The 20,061-nt window shown below is 40.6% G+C and overlaps 1 protein-coding gene and 1 long non-coding RNA gene across 13 annotated transcripts in view; one reads left to right on the top strand and one right to left on the bottom strand.

Annotated features, from left to right (window-relative positions):
• The window catches only part of BEND5 (BEN domain containing 5), an 840,137-nt gene that overhangs the window by 338,985 nt on the left and 481,091 nt on the right, over positions 1-20,061 (bottom strand). For 3 of the 12 annotated variants that reach the window (XM_015291233.4, XM_040704671.2, NM_001389633.2), the window contains exon 1: positions 2,822-3,110. The exons of the other annotated variants lie outside the window; for them this stretch is intronic. Coding sequence is in view for 2 of the 3 variants with exons in the window: in XM_040704671.2 (XP_040560605.1) it covers positions 2,822-3,041 (220 nt within the window). In the remaining variant the exon portion in view is untranslated. Of the gene's footprint in view, positions 1-2,821; positions 3,111-20,061 lie in introns of those variants that run through there. 12 annotated transcript variants of the gene reach the window in all.
• Positions 3,212-12,935, top strand: LOC121111456. The gene is made up of 3 exons (XR_005862058.1): positions 3,212-3,456; positions 6,535-6,679; positions 8,691-12,935. It is a non-coding gene; the product is annotated as an uncharacterized LOC121111456 (long non-coding RNA).

Below are 20,061 nucleotides of genomic sequence, written 5' to 3' on the forward strand. Positions count from 1 at the left end.
ACACCTTTCCCTTTTCAGCTCCATCTGCCTTGCAGCACCCATAATATTTCTCAATGATGTGCAGATTTCCAAACATCCAACCTCAACACAGGGATCAAAGAACTGCTCCTAGACTCCTTCAAATCAGGACAATTGCTTCACAAACAGTTTACAACACAAATACTCCAATAAAAGTTTGTACTGTGGGTGTGAACATGTATCTATCTCTAGGTGAACTCCACTCGAGTGTCAGGATGGTAAAAGTGTATCTTTCCTTGTTTTTTTTTAAAGACAGTAGAAAAGTTGTTTCAAAAGCTACATCTTGTATCAGTATTCTTTCTCTACTCCTTCCTTTTTGATGTTGCTAAAGAGGAAAGATAAGAGGTTTTTTGTACCCTACTGCAACTGCGGTGTTCGATCATGACAATATATATAAGCAGGTACCATTTTGCTTACTTGAACAGCTTTGGAACATCAGTGTACAACCTGCTGAAACCCTATTAAGAAAATAACAGAGCGCACTGAAACTAATTGAAACTAAAAAGAAATTCCTCCTCCCACCTTTTTTTGTTTAAATTTAATATGTACACTATCACATTGATCCTGAAGACTGTTCTTAATGGGGAATCCCCAGACCAAAGCAGTAAATGCTTACAAGTCACTGATACACTAATTTGTGCAGGCACGGGTTCCCCTTCAGAAATTCCATATCAACTCAGTATGTATATTTTAAAGATAAAAGCTATTTTACCCACTTTATTTACTTTACTTCTAACATACATTGTAATGCTTCAGGATTAAAAGTTCCATGCAAGTATGTGACACGTTACTGACTTTTAAATTCATCTTTTACACTACAAAAGCAGGTTGCATAATATCAGATTTGTAACGTTTGCTATAAAAAAGTTGTCTTAAATCTGTTTGCCACACAAACTTACTTGGACACTAAAACCAAAAGTATCTTCATGTAAGATCAACCTTCCTCCCCAGTGTTTTAACCACTACAAAATAAGCATCAACATTAAACATTTGGTGAGAAGGTGAAAACTCTGAAAGTAACTAATCCCTTGGCTATAGCATGTTTAATTCAGTTACAGAATTTTTATATGGTAGAGGAAGAAAAGAAGAACAGGAGTAGACTCATGTGAAAAATGTTGAAATGTGTAACTTACACGTACACGTCATGTGTACTGAGATGGAGCACACGTGATAAAAATAGTTCCATGTTTCCTTGTGTTCCTGGCTCAGTAGGAAAAGTTCCTGTAAGAACTAAGATCTCTGAGGAGTAATTAATGCAGATCTCTAATGCAGGCAACAAGTCTTGTTCTGTGGAGAAACAATGCATATTGCCTTGTTCTGGTTCAAAAGAGATGAAACAAACTGCCGGGAAGACTTCTCTTAGGAACAAACTCTGTCTGGGATGAGTGAATTGACAAAAGTAGGAACACTTTCTGCTGGAAAACCGAGGCAACTTTGTAGGCTCACCACATGAGCAAAACAGCACGACTGAGAACTCTGAAACACTTGAGAAAGGGCACTTCCGCAGTAAGGAGGAGGAAGGTGAACTCCATGTGAGTGACCTTTGAGAAGAGGCCAAGCAAACCCCAAGCAGTGACACTGCTGTCTTCCATGTACACGGCAGGCAACACGCAAATAATTCATATTTCAATCCTCCTGTGCTACAGACAGGTCACACAAAACACTGTGTGCTGGCACAGGATGACAAAAACTTTGCAGGAGAATCCAATCCTCTGTCAGCCTGTGTTATTCCTGAACTCTGGGGATTGCAGATATTCACAAAGCAGAGAAGCTCTACAGGGAAATGGCATACAAGCTCTACTGTTCCTTATTTGTTCCAAGCATCTGCTTATGGCCACTACTGTACACAGGCCACTGGTACAAGTCACTCTCTGACTCAGGGACTAGAGGGACCACCAGCTGACCTATGCCAGGAATTGTTTCCAAAAATAAAACAAAAGCTAGGAAAACACTAGTTTTATATGCCTGTAGCACTAAGCTGCCCTGTTTGGGGATGAGAAGCAGGCACGGCCTTTGCAGTGCAAGAGAGCTGATTCCGCAGCCCAGGCCATATTTGGGGAAATGGCCATGGGCCGCATATCTCCCCAAACGTGGAGCTCAGGAGCGGAACCCAGAGTCCTGTGGGCCTCACTGACACTCAGCTTGTCCCGTCCTATGGGACACCTCCAGCCCAGCCAGCAGCTCACTCCAAACACCCTCAAACTTTCTTCCCATGCCAGCTGTGAAGAGGACAGTTTTCTGCAAGGAAACTACGGAAAGTCTTCGCGCTGCCAACAGGACACGACACAGGGACCACACAGCAGCACCATCCCACCAGGGTTTAAATGGCCCAAGTATGGGCTTGTGGTTTTGATGTGCAGTTGAAGCGGTGCTCATAGGCAGGGAGCCATGTGTAAGAGAAATGTGGGGCAGACACACTGAGCACCACCAAGCCCCACACGCGTGCCGCGCAAAGCTCTGCTTCCCCCACTGCCTCCCAACCTGGGAAGTCGCTTAAACTAAGAGAGCGGACAGAAACCAGCAACACGCACCAATGTGGCAACGCGAGCTGCGGAGGTACAGAAATGACTCCATGCACTATAAATACGTCGGGCAGGGAAACCTTCCCTTTTTTTTTTTTTCCCTCGGGGGGGGCTCTCCCCAACCCGGCCCCGCTCCCCGCCCCGCCCCGCGGTCCCCCCGGCACTTGCCCCGGCGCAGCCCTGGGGGTCACTTGCGGATCCCCCCGGCCCTGCCCCCCCCGCCCCCCCAGGGCTCCGTCCGCCGCCCGCCCCCTCCCTCAGCCGGCCCTGCCCGCGCCCACCTGCCAGCGCCAGGATCTGGGCCTTGTGGAGCAGCAGGCGCTCCCCCCACTCGCCGGGGCTCTCGTCGTCCTCCTCCGCCGCCTCCTCGGGGTTGCGGTACACCGTGTAGACCTTCTGGTTGTCGAAGTCGAGCTGGGACGTGGGGCTGAAGTCCTGCACGCAGGAGACGGGCAGCGCGTAGCAGACGTTGTCCTCCAGGAACCGCACAAAGGCGTACATGGTGCGGCGGCGGGCGGGGCGGCCGCGCCGGTCCCGCACTCCCCGCTCTGTTATTGTTCCTCAAAATCCGCCTCTGCGCTCGGCTGAGCTCGCCTGGCCGCGCCGCCAGCCGGGCAGCCCCAGCGCCGGGCAGACACGAGCAATCCAGCGCGGAGCGACGCGAGCCGGGCTGAGGGGTGGGCGGGCGAGGGCCGCGCTGCCGGCGGGGGCACAGCGGGTGCGGCCCTCCCGCCTCGGCTTCGGGGCTGCCCCGGCCCCCTCAGCGCCGGGCGGGAGACGCTGCCCCTCTGCCCCCCGGATCCTGTGCACCGAAGTCTTCGCGGTGCAGGGCCCGTCCAGAAGCGGGGCTGTTCCTGCTCTGTGGGGGTACGCAAGGCCGGGACAGTACTTTGAGCAGTGGGGGAGAGGAGAGCAGGTGGGTTACAGGCAGACGGCACCGCAGAACAGCACCTATTGGCTCAATAGCAGCGCATTCCGAACATGCGTTGTTATGTGAAGGTCTTCAGTGTGATGCTGCTGCTCTGTGGGGTCTAGAACTATCGATGGGTCACCAATGGTACCGTCCAGTGGCCGTTGCTGGAAGAACTCAGAGGTTCCCTGCCATCCCTCATGTGAAGATGTTCTATGCTCGTGTATGAAAACAAAGCTGAGAGACCATGCCATTCATTATAGCACAAATTCCCAAGCTGCTGGAGACAACACTTATACTCAGTGTGGATGTTCTGAGCTTTCTGTACAGAAATAATAATAATAATAACGCACCTGCACCAGTTAGTTACTTCTTCCCCCGGTGTCCTGTGCTGAGGTCTGCTTTGCCCAACTAGTTTGGGAGCAAACTGACAAAGTGGGGAATTGTGTAAAGGCCAAACAACAGCACAACGAATAATGAACAAGAGAGGGGCAGTTGCTGTTCTTATGCTTGCAGAAAACCAACACAAAATGAAACCAAAGTACTTCATCTTTTCTAGCTTTCATATCCATAAACGTTTGGAGTGGTATCTCTACCCATTACACTGAGTTTAACCAAACCGAACTTTGTTTTTCTTAGCTATCTTTTATAGACTTCTTAGAAATGGTACATGAGAGCAGACCACAATCCAGAAAAAGGTGAAGTTTTGACTGAGCCCCAGAATTGGTTGCCCAGAGATTGTGGAGCCTCCTGTGTGCTCCGAGATAACACGTCTGAGCATGGCCCTGGGCTACCAGAAGTCATAGAGTCAACAGAGTAATAGAACATTCTGAGCTTAAAGGGATCCACAAGGTCCCTTCCCACCTCAGCCATTCTGTGAAAGCATCAGAGACTCAGAAGTCTGTCTCTTAAGCCACGAGAACATAAGGGTTGCATACAGGTATAGTTAATCTGATACAAGTATTTCAGTAACAGGCTGTAAACTTCCCATACAATAATGGCAGCTTTATTATTTTAGCAATTACAGAGTTTTGCAAATACTTCAGCGTAAGATTGGGGATTTAAACACCAGTGCTTTATGTTAACAATAAAGTATTGCCAGACTGGTATGTAATTACAGGCAAATATAAGTCTGCTACAAAGTATGGATGACAAATGCATTCTAGAAGCGAGGCTGCAAGGGAAATGAAATTCCAGCAAAGACTGTGTTGCTGATCAAACAATAGCAGCTGCTGTAGTGATCCTATCTCCTCCACCTCATATTATGATGGAGGTAGAAGGAGCTGCAGAGAAATAACAGGACAGGCCAATGGCTGAAATTACTCCATGGACACTTAAAATCACATGAAGGACAATTTTGTCGCACTAAGTTCAGTGGCCAGTGAGGGATTCGATACACCGAACCTTATTGGTACTGTATTTCCTCTGAAGCTGAAATCTATTAGCACTACCTAAGACTGCTGTCAAGGGAAAGGAAAACAAAAATGGAGAAACTAGAAGCAATAGGAGGAACTAGGAGAAGCTAAGGATGCAGAAATTAGGGTAGACCTTGAAGAAGGACTCATCAGCCTGGGTAATTTGCCCCAGTGAAAGAAAACAAAAAGCATTTGTGTAAAGGCAGCTAGCTTTGCAGTGTGGTTTTTTGTTTTCTTTTTTACAAAATGGAACGTTCTAAACCAGCATTCGCAACATTTTACATTTGAAGGTTCAATTACAGCAAAGTCTGTACAGATCTTTGTGTCAGTGGCAAAGAAAAAGGTCTCAAATCCTTTAGAAAAGCTGTTTTAAAGTTCCCCACTGAAGGACATTTTTGGGAACAGATTAAGGGTCATGATGATAAATGTGTGTTTACACTTGGTCCCCAGCACACACATTGAGCCAGAAGGCATTATAATGCTAAAGAATTAATAATGATCCCATACATTTCTCTTCTGCCTGCAAGGAGCTGTGTTAATTTTTGGCTCTGAAAGCTATAAATAATCTGTGTCGGTTAGCTGTGAAGCAGAGGAAGAGATCGGTTTAAGCACAGAATACACAACATTGGCACTCCTTTCTCCTTCACGCCTTCCCCATTTCCAGCCAGTTGGTTGAGTGCTATCTAGCCAGAGAATATGGCCTCCAGTTTACAGACGTCAAGCTATTTTACGGGTGTATGTCTTAAAATGCATTGTTAAGGGAATAACCGGATCCTCACCAGATTTAAATCCTGTAGCAATTTCAGCCTTTTAGAAACAATGCAACCCTGCTGAGAAGGAGATTGTCATATTTTCAAAATACAAATGAAGCCTCAGCTTTAAAAAGTAAAAGTGTCACTCCAAGAGTCAGGAAAACCACAGAGCACATCCCCAGCCCTTCTGGGACTTGTGAGTGGCTGTTTCCTGGAACATAACCTATATTTTTCTGCTGCTATTTTTCTTGAAAAGTAAAAAAAAAAAAAAGAGCACTAAAGAAAAAGGTGATGCCTGCTGTTTTGATGTGTTTTCACATAAAAATACAAAATGAAAAGCTAATGGTACCAATAATAGTTACGCAGGTGCTAAATCTCTTCCACAGCAAAACATTAAAATTAGGCTCATCAGTCACATTACTTCCACCTTTTATACCAAAACCTCGAGGGACGCCATATTGACTTTAAATCTACTGTTGAAGAAATTCCAATCTTCTTGTACCGTTCAGGTGAAGGGGCTTCACTACTACCTGACTACTCAGCAATAATTATACGCCGGACTGCTATAGGAATCCCTATTTAGATATGTGGTTTAGAAAATTTTATTGTTTTCTTGTGAATTTATTTCTTTTCCCAGGAATACATTTCTTAATTTATTCTTGTTTTAAAGCTCAAATGTACCCTGAGAGATGTGTTCACAATTTTTTAGATAATATACTTTATTTTAACAATAGCATTTGAAGTCATAAGCTTAAAGACTCTTAACAATCAAGAACTGAAGACTATTCAAAAGCTTATGTATGTATACATATTCAATCCACTCATAATCTGGTTAAATTTTGATCAAGAATGTGATCTAACAGGTAGTCAGAAAATACCTCAAATTGAACTCTCTCTCATTTTCTCTCATGATAAAGTGCAAGATAAAGTCATTTCCAGGTGTAAATAAACAAATCTCCCTACGAACAAAGCCATATACAACGTCTTGGTATTTTGAGCTGGAGAGGCTGGCTGGAAGAGGAGAACCTACTGGTAGACAGAGCAAGGCAGGCATTCCCAAAGGTTGGTCCCGCTTTAGCTTTTTCAATAATGTTTAGCTCTCAAGACAACATTCTTCTTTCAGCGTCATAATGACTGCACAAAATTCAAATGGAACAAGTAAGGTCCAGTTGCTATGCAATCCTAGAAGGCAGACAAGGAAAATGCTTCTGTCCAGATATAATTTCCAAAGTGCTCCAATACCAAGAGGAAAGTACCAAGATTACATAGATAAATTCTTAAGATTTAATCTTTTGAAATCTATGTCCTTAAACCATCCCCAGAAGAGAAGGAGCAGCGCTGCACGGCTGTTTAGTCCCAATTCCTGAGAGTGGTCTAACCTTTCTTGGGGTTAAGGATGCTACTCAATCTTCTTTTACATTAAACTCACATGTCCTAACAGAATACTCTTTCAAAGAAATGAAACCTCAAAAACACTTTATGGCTCTATTCACACAAGAGACATTTATTTCCCAGAGGTAGCTGGTTATATTCTGCAGTATGACAAAGTAATGTTTAAGCAAGTGATCACTGGAGGAGGTGCTTTCCTTGCTGTTACTGGCTGGCTAGAGAAAGCAAGGGCCAAAGAAAGTGCCAGACAGTCATTAACTGCTGAAAGTTCCCAATCCAAAGATCATCATTACAATTATAGAGATGGAAAATAAATAATTATGTTCTTTGGATTTCTGTCTGCATTGAAAAGACAAAATTCCAATGTCTGCTGCTGTGAATACTGATACTGAGGATACTGTAAGACACTTTCCCATTCTGGCAGGCTACAGGATAGGTACGAGACTGGCAACCGTTCAAGAATGGGTGCCAGACAGTATTTTCCTTTTCCAAATTACAGGTTGAATCTGCTCACAGAAGGTCAACAGGAGTCAGGAGGTGCTGGCAGTTAGCATGATCTTGCCTTGGCATGGGGCAACGGCTCTCCCTGCTCTCACCCAGTTATTCACTCAGTGAGAGCCAGAAACTGGGTCCACTGCGACTTCCAGCTCCCACCCTGCTGCGTACCATTCAAAGTCTTGCCAAACACCATCCTCTGTGTTCCAGCAGTATGCTGTTTTCCACACTATAAACTTGCCTGAGAGAAAAGCAGGGAAGACAACATTTTCTTTGAGCTAACTCAGACATGGACTCACCTTTAAAATATGTCCTTTTGGTACCGCTGCCACCATCTTCAAGAGCTGTGCTGAGCACATGGCTGCGGTTGCAGCCCTAATGAACTTACTACCATCCACTGATGGTTTCAGCCCACATAGTCTCACTCTATCTGGAGCTCTGGAAATTTGAAAAGTTCCTTTCTTTTATTTAAACCAGACGTTTTTTCCTGGCTTTTCATAGTTTTACTAGTGTGACTGTAGCTTTACATATATACATTTTGCACCGCTGCAGTAATGTCATTCCTTCCATATCATATATATCAAAGGGACTTTAATTTGGCAAGGTCTCAACTCTACGTAACCTTCTGACTTCAGTGTAAATTACAGTTACTACACACTGCCCATGATTATATTATGCTTCAGACAGATATTCTGAGTAAGACAGTAGTCATGACCCTTTTCATATTTCCATTTTGTTTTTCTTTTTTTTTTTGTTCTCACATCTCTACAGCACTGTTCTATATTTAACCAGCATTTATATCTCATACTGGAAGGGAAAACAATCCCATAGCCCTTTTCTGTATAGGCCAATACTGCTTGAGAGGTTTACAAAAATAATATGAGATATAATATGAGATACGTACAGAGGAAAACAAAGTCAGCTACTACCAACTGCACTGTTCCAGAATGATACCTCCATGTACACAACACTTTTACTTACTTTCTAAAGTCTGATTTCAGCAGGAGACAGGACAGATTCTAGAGATGAGTTCTACTTTTTTTGGCAAGGTTCTTGACAGTCATCATCATCATCATCAGGAATGGGCTTGCATAAGTGAGGGAAGAGTCAAAAATGCTTAAAGTGATACGTTTTCATAATCCAGTGCTTTTTAATTCACACTCATCTTGCTATTTCTAATCCTTTTCAGGGCTAGCTATACTTCAGTATGGAGTGAGATTTTGGAAAATAGTTCCACAAATTAATGCTCACATCTCACCACTTCAGAAGAGAAGATCAACTTTTCTACTTCTAATGAAAGTCACAGTTGGAGATGGGCCAGCAACTCCTTTGAAGAACCTCAACTAATGTGAGCATGTAAAGTCCCTGTTGTGAAAAGTGAATGGAGATAACAGAGCAGGATAATCCCTGAAATACTTCAGAAAAAAAAAATGCCTTCCTCAGCTGTGTCTCATTAATAACCAAATTTAAATTAATAGAACATAATTTGTCATGTTTGGCAAACTGAACATCAATACTGCTAGAAAGAGAACATGCAACTGGTCACTGCTATGCAAATCTTTCCTACAGTTCATGAACCTCCCCACTTCTACTAAGGACCAGACATCACTATCATTTATTATTTCAGAATGGAGTTGTACCTGCTCTGCACTAGTATGTGAATTAAATCAAAACTAAACAAAACAAATCAGCTCACCAACATTAACTGGAAGGGCTTGTGGTCACCCAAGTAACAGAAGTTCATAACATGCTTTAACTATGACAGGAATTCCTCCAATTCTTCAAGGATGACTTAATACCAATTAGCTCACATAACAAAGAAAACTGGCAATCACCATTGCCCCACTTGCAAGGAAGTTGTTTCCCCCAAAGTAGAAAATGCTATAGGAATCCAAAAAGACAAGAGGAGTTTGAATCCTCCAGGCACTTCATGCTTTACCAATATTTTCCACAAAAGCATAAGCAACATCTACTGTACAGTAATATTTAACATTCAGGAGAATCACAGTCTTTTCTAAAGTGTGATCAGAAAGAGGCACCTTCATAGTCTGTCACTGTGTTCCTCATAACAAAGGAAGCTTTGTTTCGTGAAGAAATATCTTGTACTAAAATATTGTAGGGAAACTGTGGTTGTTTTTGTTTTCTAAACAAAGAGGAGAATGTTCAAGTTTGAGGTTCCCTTTAAGCACTCTTCTAACACGAATATGTTTAAAGATCCTCTATCAAGTTCATGCGTGAAATGTCTTCCAGCCGTTAGTATATTTCTATGCAAATACAGCCATGAAAGCTAATAACTGAAATCTGCATTTTTTTCACATTTTCAGCATATTATACAACTTCTTATTCTTTCCTGTTTTGTAACTCACATTAGCCTCTTATCAATAAAACAAAACTCAGGTTATATTGCCTCCTGCTTAAATTTTCCACAAACATCAAAGCTGGACATTTGAATAAGCAATTTAATGTACACATTTTTATTCAGTTCAATATACTGATATTCTCCTGGTAGGAATAAGAATTCTGCAGAACGACTGCAGAGAAACACACCATTCGGAATATGAGTTGGAATATTTTTGCAATGCTTTTCAGTGAGGATGGTGCGATATTAAGATTAGATCCTGCATATAATCAAATTTTGATGCTTGTACACACAGTCTGGTATTTCTTTTTCTTTATAAGGTTTGTATGCAAAAACACAGCAATCCAATATTTTGAACGTACACTGTCTGCACATCCTACACAGTCCAAACTGATGAAAAAATAATGTCAATGAAAATAAGAAATGGTGGAGCAGTGTGGTGCACAGACTTTGCTAAATTCATCATAACTAGTTTTACCATCCTGAGGCCACAAAATATTGCAAATCAGTCCTTCTAGAACAGCTAAAATACACAGGGCTTATGTCCACTCCTAAATTCAATTTTGTTGTACAGATTGACTCTTTTGGAGCTGTAAATATTTCCATAATCTTCTGAACTCTCCGATATGATACACACAGCAGTTCTTCCAAATGGCCTATATCTTCCAAATTCACTCCCTTTTTATTTACCAGTGCATGCAAGAGGTAATAAAATAGAAAAGATGAGAGGTGGAGAGACAACAAAGATTATATTACATGCAGAGGTGTTACTACTGAGAATAACCACAGGTTTTAGTGAACATAAATAGAAAGGAAACCTAGTTTTTATCCAAAACCACAAGAGATACAAAAAAAAAAAAAAAAAAAAAAAAAAAAAAGACCACAGAACAAAAGAAGTCTATATTTTGTTCAAGGGATGGAATAGAAATAGCACATTGCAGTAGCTCAGGATACTGCTTTAAATAGTCAGCTGGCTGGAGAGTGCGATAGATAAATTCTCTACGAGTATATATGCAAACCTCTTTTCAAGCACAGACTGAGATATCCTTACCAACTGGCCAGCAAGGCCAGGCGTGTACCACAGTGCTATCTCCCATCTCTTATCAAATATCTCCCACTTGGGTTCCTCATCTGGCTGAAGAGATTCAGGCCCCCCACTCCGTGCCTCCAGACGTAAACATCCTTTTCTTCATCTATGCAATAATGAATTCCCGGGTCAACCCCTCCCCAAGAAAATATATGTCTCTACTAATCTTAGGCAAAGTGTACAATATTATAGTTGACTTCTTGGTGATCACTTCTGAAGGTAGAAGCATAGTAGGTAACCAAGCTACCGCAAGCTAACTCATTCAATTGAGAGCAAACTACTGTGGGTTAACTCACATTTGCCAATTGTAAGAACACATACATGGGCAGCGACTGTAAATCAGCTTATTATTCTGCAGTAATTTATGTTGGGGTCTGTATTCTAGAGAAAAGTATTGCTGAAGTGGGAAACAATAAATGTAACTAACAATTAGACTTGCTCTTAAATGCCTTAAATACCTCCAAGGTAATGTTTCCCCTGAGAAAACATTCTCAGGCAGCATATTCACTGCTTCTTGCAATGCATTACATGTTTCGGTCTGTTTGGGTTTTGATTTTTTACATCTTCAGACTTTAAGAGAATTGTAAATGAAAAAAAAAAAAAGGTTGATACATGAATACGTGACTATTTTTTTATATATTTATATATATTTAATTACCCTCATTGAAATACCAAGATCAATATAAACTCCATATTTAGGCAATCTAAGAACAGTATTAGAATTTCCGCTGTCTTAAAAACTCCTCTAAAATGGCAACTAGATCTTTGGGATGCTACGTAACGAACATCAGTGGAAGATTCTCAGTAATCTGTACTTCTGTCTTGGAAAGTAACATGAGTTTTGGTATGTAACTTCCATTTTTTAAGTTTAGAAATTTTGATATGATTTATCAAATTATATCTAGGCAGTTAAAATATATTCTGTACTTCAGCTTTTGGATGATATATAAATACATACAGAGACACTCCTACAAGGCAATTTGTCTGCCAATCTGAAAAATGCTAATGTTATAGTCAATAAGTCAACAGTCTGCAATGTTACATTATGGAATCAGAAAAAGATCTAGCTCACATTCAGTATGGACATAAGGATCATTAGAATTTCCAATGCTCTATGTAGGACAGTAAAATTCAAAGACAACTGTACTCTGCCCCTATAATCACGATCTGCACAGCACTTTCAGGTATTGTTACAGAGATTAAAAACACAAAAACAGAGCAGAACAGCTCAGCATCAGATAATCACAAGTAATTCTATGTCAGCGACAGACAGCTGGAGACATATGCCAGCAATATTGCAAAAGTGGTAAAATGGAAATTTCATGACAGCAAGGACGTGGGATTCATACATTAAGCTGAAACTCAACCAAAACCACTGAAACTGTTGTTCACAAGTAAGAGCTCTCTGTCACAGTGTTCAGAAAGTCTAGCATTTGGCATAAAAAAAGTACTTAGAGGAAACATTAAATAGAAGAATCTACTACTTCTCTCTTTAATATTTAGCATGTTGAACATTTGTATGCTTTCATTTGATTATCTTGGGTAAACAGATTGGAATTCTTTTTCCAGAGCAGGTGGGAGAGCTGTCCAGCTGTGTACCAAACTCATATTTTGTGAAAATTTTACATGGAAAAAGCCGTTTGATGGAATTCTATCAACAAATATTTGTTTAAAGAGTTTCACTTCAAAAGTATTTAAAAAAATTAATAAATATTCTTTGGTTTCATTTGACTTAGCTTGAGTCACTCTGTTGTTCCCTTCTCCTTAAGTTTCAGGTATCCATCAACTATCATGTTTCCTGATACTCTCACTTCTTTAAACATCTATTACTAATAACAGAATATATCTAAGAAAAAAGCTAAAAAAATCCTCTTATATTTATTATCTTGAATCAGAAGGGTGAGAACAAGGAAAAATACTTTCACTTGGGAGGCAAAAATAATCTACTTTTCCACTGTTTTCTTTCTGAGCCTTCTGTGTAGACACCCTCCAAATCTTTTCTTGCTTTTTTTTTCTAGTTGATTATATATAATCAAGATAAAAAAAAAAAAAAGCTAAAGGATCTGAACCTGAAAAAAAACAAACAAGTTTTTGATTTACACAACCAAAACAAAGCCTTCTCCATGTAATTTTTCCTACAAAAATGGAAAATGGCTTGAAAATATTCACAAGAAAGAAGAACGTTCTCTGATGAATTCACATGCTCTGCACACGAACGACAGCTTCAAAGTGATGTTTTCTGTTACCTCGGGAAGGTGGTTATGCCTGAACATTTTCTGATTTCATTGCTGAAGCTCTGACTTTGTGCGTCAGACATTTTGTCCTGGCATTTTTTCCATGATACGATTCCTGAAGCTGTGATTTTCAGGAGTGTAATGGAGACAAGTGGCTTGTAAAGAAAGCAAGGCCACTGAGGCCTTTGTACTTTAGGACGGGCACTTGATGCAGGTTGAAGAACAATGTAATGCTTGAGGCACCGATGAAAGATTTGGAAAAACCAACAAAATAAGGGGCAGCAGCAGGGTATGGGAGGCTGATTGCAAGAACAAATGCCAAAACGTTCTTAAAAGAATAAAAATGTGCTGAAGAAAAAAAAAAATGGAAAAGAGGTAATGAATACTAAGAGTTTTCAGGCCTCAGGTAACTTGTTTTCATGATTGATGTATATCTGGAGCAATTAAGCAAGTGATTTGCAGAACTGTTGTTTTTACATGTATGCTCATATTACACAGAATCATGGAATGACTTGGGTTGGAATGGACCTTAGAGATGATCTAGTTCAAAGCCAGCTGATGGTAGCGGTATCCAGTCTAGTTCAGTAGGTGAGGGAGACAGGGCCTGCCTTGAACTGAAACTTCAGCAGCTCAACAAAGCTCATATTTTAGGTGAATGGCGGGTCAGTACCTCCATCAAACTAAAATAGGAAGAACCACACCCTCTCCACCTGATTAGTGGTTCCTCAAAATGCAGCGTAGTCTGGCCACCTAAATTTCACGTGCCTGAAGTGAAACATGACAGAATTTAAGCTATGCATTCTCCTTTCCTCCAAAATTAATGCTTACGTTAATATGGTAACTTTTTTGAAAGCCAAGCACACAAACTCCAGCTCGGGGATGTACTGAGCCCCGCTGAACCACCATGCTATCTGAACAAAGGCACAAAGCCAATACACCTGGCCTGAGAGGCTCACAGTAATACAGAGTGTATGCGTGGTTTGCCTGCTGTCACAGGGGGAGGGTGGCATCTGAGACCATCCTACATCTGTTGATGAAAGTCTGTTTTAACTTGTGTTTGGGGGTGCTACCATGCAAAATACATTACAGCGGACTCCATGCTTCTCTTATCTCCAGCTGGAAGACAGCCCATCAGATGAGCACTACTGGAGAAACACAAAAGCCACTTTGCACAGCCTCACCTTACTGAGGCCAGAACGCTGACTGCTGCAAAATACATGAATCAAGAGTAGAGTGGAGTGTAGAATACATTAATCAGAATGATCACTGTTGCAAGATCTGCTAAGAACAAAGAAAACAAATCCAAAGAAAGTTAACACCAGAAACCATTTGCACGGCTCTGTGAGTCAGCTAAAGAAATAACCATCAATTGTAGACATGAACCTTTTGTGCTTTCACACAATTTAAATATAAAGTAATTTGCATTCAGGAATCCAAGTCTCCCTGAAAAAAGATTAACAATTGGATTCACTTTCTTTCCACAACCTTTTTTCCTCCCTTCCTTCCCCCGAGGGGTGGCTATGATAAGGTCACCTTATTAATGCAGATCCTCTGTTTTTCAGAAAGCAGCCAGGAGTTTAAGTGTTTCACTGTGAAATGATCTATGAGATGAGAACAGTCCATTTTTTATCCTTGATTGATCATTTCAGCATGTATAACAGCAAATCCTAAGGGACACTGCTCAAATCCCTGTTTCAGAATGACCTAGAGACTCAACACTGAAAAGTGTTGCGCTCCACCACACAATCCTTCATAGTTTTTTTTTTTTTTTTCTTAACTTAGCATTTTGCTCAGGACAGGATAAAGTTGATGTGCATCATTACAGTTCTCTGCAGAAAAAAAGTCTTATAAATAGAAGTTTTAACAGCTGAGAGCTGCGTGTCCCTACAGCCAGAGAAGGAACAGAGGCAGCAGACAGTTAAGACTTTTTCTCCAGACACAACGTCAGGAAGATGCCTGTGATCTCAGTTCAGGTGTCACGGCTTCTCATTTCCTCGCCGGCCACCAGACACCTGTTTCCCTGCTCTTAATAACCTCTGATGGGAACTGCCTAGTGCCAAATCAGGAACTCTGCCTCTTGTACCAGGAGCTGAAAATAAAGCTATTCTCTCACACATTTCTATTCATTTATTTATTTATTTTAGCTATTCACTGTGTATAAACTTCATCTCAGCCCCATTGTTGGGTTATTCTTCTCTATTCTATGCACTTCCAGCCACCTAATCTTCATTTTGCTTTTTTTGGGCGACTTTCTACTGACGTGCACAGAGTCCTTAAATAAATCATTACGAACATAATTAGCAATGGCTGGATTACAAAGGATTCTGGAGTGCTTGTAAATTAGTAGGCAGGCAAGCCTACATCTGCCAACAGCTGATGTAATATTTTATAGCATTATTTTCTAGATTGCAGAAGGGACGATTATTGTCCTTCCCTATTTGTTGTTGGTTGTGTTTTTGTTTTTAGTCTGACAAACAATTAAACAATTTGATGCTTACACAAATTTCCCAGGGAAACACCTGGTGGAATTTAAAGGCAAAGGTTCTCTATGCCTATAATTCCCAAACATATATACAGATACAGGGAGAGACAGAAGTCTGAGACATTAGCAGAAGTTCGAATTTGGGAAAGCATCCAAAGGGATCTCTCTCTGTTCTCAGGAGTATTTCTGAGCAGTTGAGCATTATATCCATGTAAAGAGCTACCCCATCTAGAACTGTTTGACACTGCTCTCCCCAGTTTTTCTCTTTCCTCATAAATGCTAAACTCAGTCTTAGGCTGTTGTATCATGGTAGCACAATCTATTAATTCTTGTAATCATCTGATTTTATAGGCCACACACATACTTGCATCCCCTCATAAAATGCCAACCCACTTCCTGTCCAGAAATGATTATAATCAGAGGATGATCCTACAAATACCTCTGTAGGACAGAGCATTTGCAACCATGTGTATGTCCAGTTAAGCTACCAGCAGTTCACAGGCATGGGACAAAAAGCTCTGATTCATGTATATGAGAAACACCCCATGATGACAGACTGCCTGTGCAATGATACAGTAAGAAGTACAAGGACAAGTAATAGTTCCCCTCAGAAGTTCTAAGAATAAAACCAAAATTCAGAGAACTGTATCGGGAAGGCCTTGCCTAATTACATGATGATAATGATGATGTGGTGAAGAAGGGAGGAGTGTTTGGATTACAGGTGATACAGGAGATAATTGCTGAGATGTAGCAAAGACAAAATTTGGATGTGGACCTCAGCAGGGAAAAAAGGCTTAGCACTGATATAAGAGAAGACTGGGAAGCAATAAAGGGATTCAAGGAGCAAGAGGTTTACTTGCGAGCAGTAGAAGAGGTTCTTAATCACTGAGTTGTATTTTGGTAACTGCTTGTAGACCCAAGCAGGGATACAGAAGATGACGTCCACAAAAACCCTCTTAAAAGCCACTGGTTACAAATCAGTCTGCTAGGCTGACTTGCCGAGCTGTGTGACTGTTTCAGCAAGTGAGTAGGTGGTGCAAGCCATGCAGTGACTGAGGCAACATTACGAATACCATAATTAAGTAGCTCAAGTAGTAACCCTGAGATGAAATGACCTTGAATTTATCGGATATGCCATTCCTTGGAAACAGCCTCATTTTTAGGGACTGATATAACCCTTTTGAAGGGATGAGTGGCACATGTTGTAGGTATTTTGCCTAAGAAGTGATATTTCATTGTTAGTTAATGTTATTTAATTTATTTAATGTTATTTAATAAAATCTAATCATTTCAGAAGGCACAGCATAAAAACTTATTTGTAATTGATTACTGATGGTTATTTAAGATGCACTGAAATTATCAGTAATATATTGATTACTGAAAGTATCAGTATCATTAATAGCATGGTCTGAATATTTACTCCATCTTATTCACCTTATGTCTGCTCCATTTCATGGACAAAAAGAATTTTAAGACACATTAGAAAATAATTTTCAATGATAAACATCCAAAAGTGTCAAAAGGAATCTCTCTTCATCCCTACTCAAAACAAAGCAGTTCTCCCTCCATGTATGCCCCTCTATTAGTAAAGACCTGAGATTAGGGAGAGCCCTTGCTGCAGTCTCCATTTATTATCACCGGGCCTCACATTTTTCCACATGGAATTAAACTCTCCCTAAAAGATTACCAACACCATGCAGTGATCCAGGAGCAGAATAAAGCGAGAATAATGTAAAAATGACTGGCTCTGGTGTAGAGCATTACAAGGTCAGCTATCTGTTTGCTAGTCAGAGTGACTATTTTTACAGTGTGGTGTTAACTGAGACAGGGGCTGCTAACTATTCCAAGGGTTGTGCTAAGGCTCTTGGTATGCCCAGTGGGAACAACAGCCTTCCAGCAGCCTGAAACGACTCACCTCTTGCTGAGTTGCCTGTCCCTTAGCCTGTCTGAATAGCTTACTGCCTATTGAAATCTAAAGGTATACTTTCAATAATATCTTTCTGCAAATAATAGCTAGATCTTTGTGAAAAGCACATTGTTTTTCCCAAAGTCAATGATTTCATTTTTAAACCTATTATTATGTTACCGAAGAATACTGCAACAAAGTGTATGCACATGTATAGCCAAACAGACTAGTGAAGACTATAAATACATATATACATATCTATATATATATGTATATAAACTCCACCCCTAAAAAACTACAGCTTGAAGGCACAAAGGTAGCCTAAGTGAAGAAATGTGGAAACTAAATAAAAATGAAGCAATTAAATGAGAGCTTCATTTGGACAAAGATAGTTGCGACACTATAAGCTGAAGAGTTCTTGCTGTCCATTTCTTTTCAGCAGCACTAACTTGCACAAAAATGGAAGAGATGGAGATGGAACCAGGAATGGCAGTAAGTCAGAATACAACCAGGCAACAAATGTGGGATGCTCACAGCAGGCGTGTATCATGAACTATAAAGCACTCCTGCAAAGACAAGGTGGAACAATTGCACATCTCGGAGTAAAATACATAATTCTTGTTCACATTTATATTACTGGGTTGTGTTGTGTTTGTTGGTGTGGCTGATTTTTTAATTTTTTTTGTAATTTGTATGCAATATCCTGAGTTGAGCCTGGGTTTCATTGAAATCAATAGACTAATTTTTTTAATGACCTTCACCTGATGCCTATATACTGCTCTCTTGGGTCCATGAGGGATTTGAGGATACAGGGAAAAGCAAAACAACAACAACAGTAAAAATCAACCAAAATAAAAGAACCAGATTAAAAAACCAAGCCTGTGCAAGCTGTCTTCAATTATTGACAACTTTTTGAATTATTACAGTTAAAACTGACATGCCTCCTTGAACAGCAGTAAAACATTTTAAAGCTAATACAGCAGTTGAAGAGTCCGGTTTTGGACTCCCTTTTCAACATAAAACTGTAGTGTTTTGATTCAGTGAAACTTGAGCAATTAGTAATCACACAGTTGAGCAGCTGACATATTCAGTACAGCAATCCCAGGCAGTGTCCTACACTTGTTACTAGATTTATTTGTCAGAGCATTTGTTTTTTAAACCTGAGTAAAAATGGATTTCGTAAACAGAATGAGATTAATTAAATACATAAATTCAGGAACAGAAAAAAAAAAAAGAAGAAAAAAATCACTGCGCATTTATTTTCAGATCACTTTTTACTGGGCAGTTTGTCTACCTAAGGAGAAGAAGCTACAGACATCGAGAGCAAACATCTCTGCACTCACATCAGGGAGAGAGTGGTTTTTTTCACTCATTTTTCTCTACTTCAGCTATCTGAAAGCTGTGCAGTCCATGAAGTTCCTTCCAAGACAGCTGGGAAAGATATACATAGACAGAGGTTCCTTACATTAAGAAAGAATAGGTTGCTTTCTGGAAGGTCTGAGATCATATTCTTTGTGCGGAATTTCTCAGAATTCAGAAAGCAAATATAGAAGAGCTTAAATACATGTTTTCAGTCTTCTATACTTGTTCACATTTTCTTTTACACCGGAGTCTACAAATACCACAGAAGAAGAAAAAAAGTGATCAAAATTATACAGACCTCAGCAAAAAGTCCCAAACTGAAGTGTTGTGGTGCAAGCCTCTTTCTGGAAGCAGCATTTTTTGGGACAGACCTGGGAAGTGCAGGGAGGCAACCCTGAGAAGTTAAGGATGGGATGTAATCCCTGATGGAAAGGGGCAGAGAACAACAAACCAGCAAAACCATCACTGCTCCTCCTTTATCATCCCTTGTGAAACTCAGCAATTAGGAGGGCTAAATGTAATGCCGCAAAACACCAAATTTATCAGTGCTGTGCACACTTAAGGAGAAAACAATCAAAATATTGGGTAAAATCTTTAATGTCAGAATAGTCTGCATCTTTAAAAATGCAATTATATCCCAACGTTTCCTTCTGGTATTTTTATTTGGTGTGTCAAAGAGTTTGTTAACAGGCAGACTTCTCAAAGCCTGCGCCACTGCAATTCATGTCACTGCCCCTTCTCGAAGCAGAAAGTCTTCAAAAGCAGCACATTCATACAACAGGAAGAACAAATGGAAAGTGAAAAAAAAAAGTTCAAGTCAGAAGTGCTGTTCAAACTTGGCTCCTCTGGAACTGTTCCTCCAGCATGTTGTTCCCTGTCAGCATCTGCAGACAGACTCTCGCTACCTTCCAGCTAGCCCAAAAAGGATAATCTATCTCAGTGCCTGCAAAAATCAGATAATCCTTTTCCATCAGGATTAATATCCAATGCCACACTAGTCTGATACATACAGGATGAAGTCTGACACTTGTTATAGAGGCCACACAAGGAAACAATCTCTGCTGTCCTCAAACCAAAATCCACAGCTGACTGATTTCCATTCCCTCCACTGTATGTGTTAAGGAGGCAAT

Source organism: Gallus gallus, chromosome 8 (genome assembly GCF_016699485.2).
Source record: "Gallus gallus isolate bGalGal1 chromosome 8, bGalGal1.mat.broiler.GRCg7b, whole genome shotgun sequence".
NCBI classification, from domain to species: domain Eukaryota; kingdom Metazoa; phylum Chordata; class Aves; order Galliformes; family Phasianidae; genus Gallus; species Gallus gallus.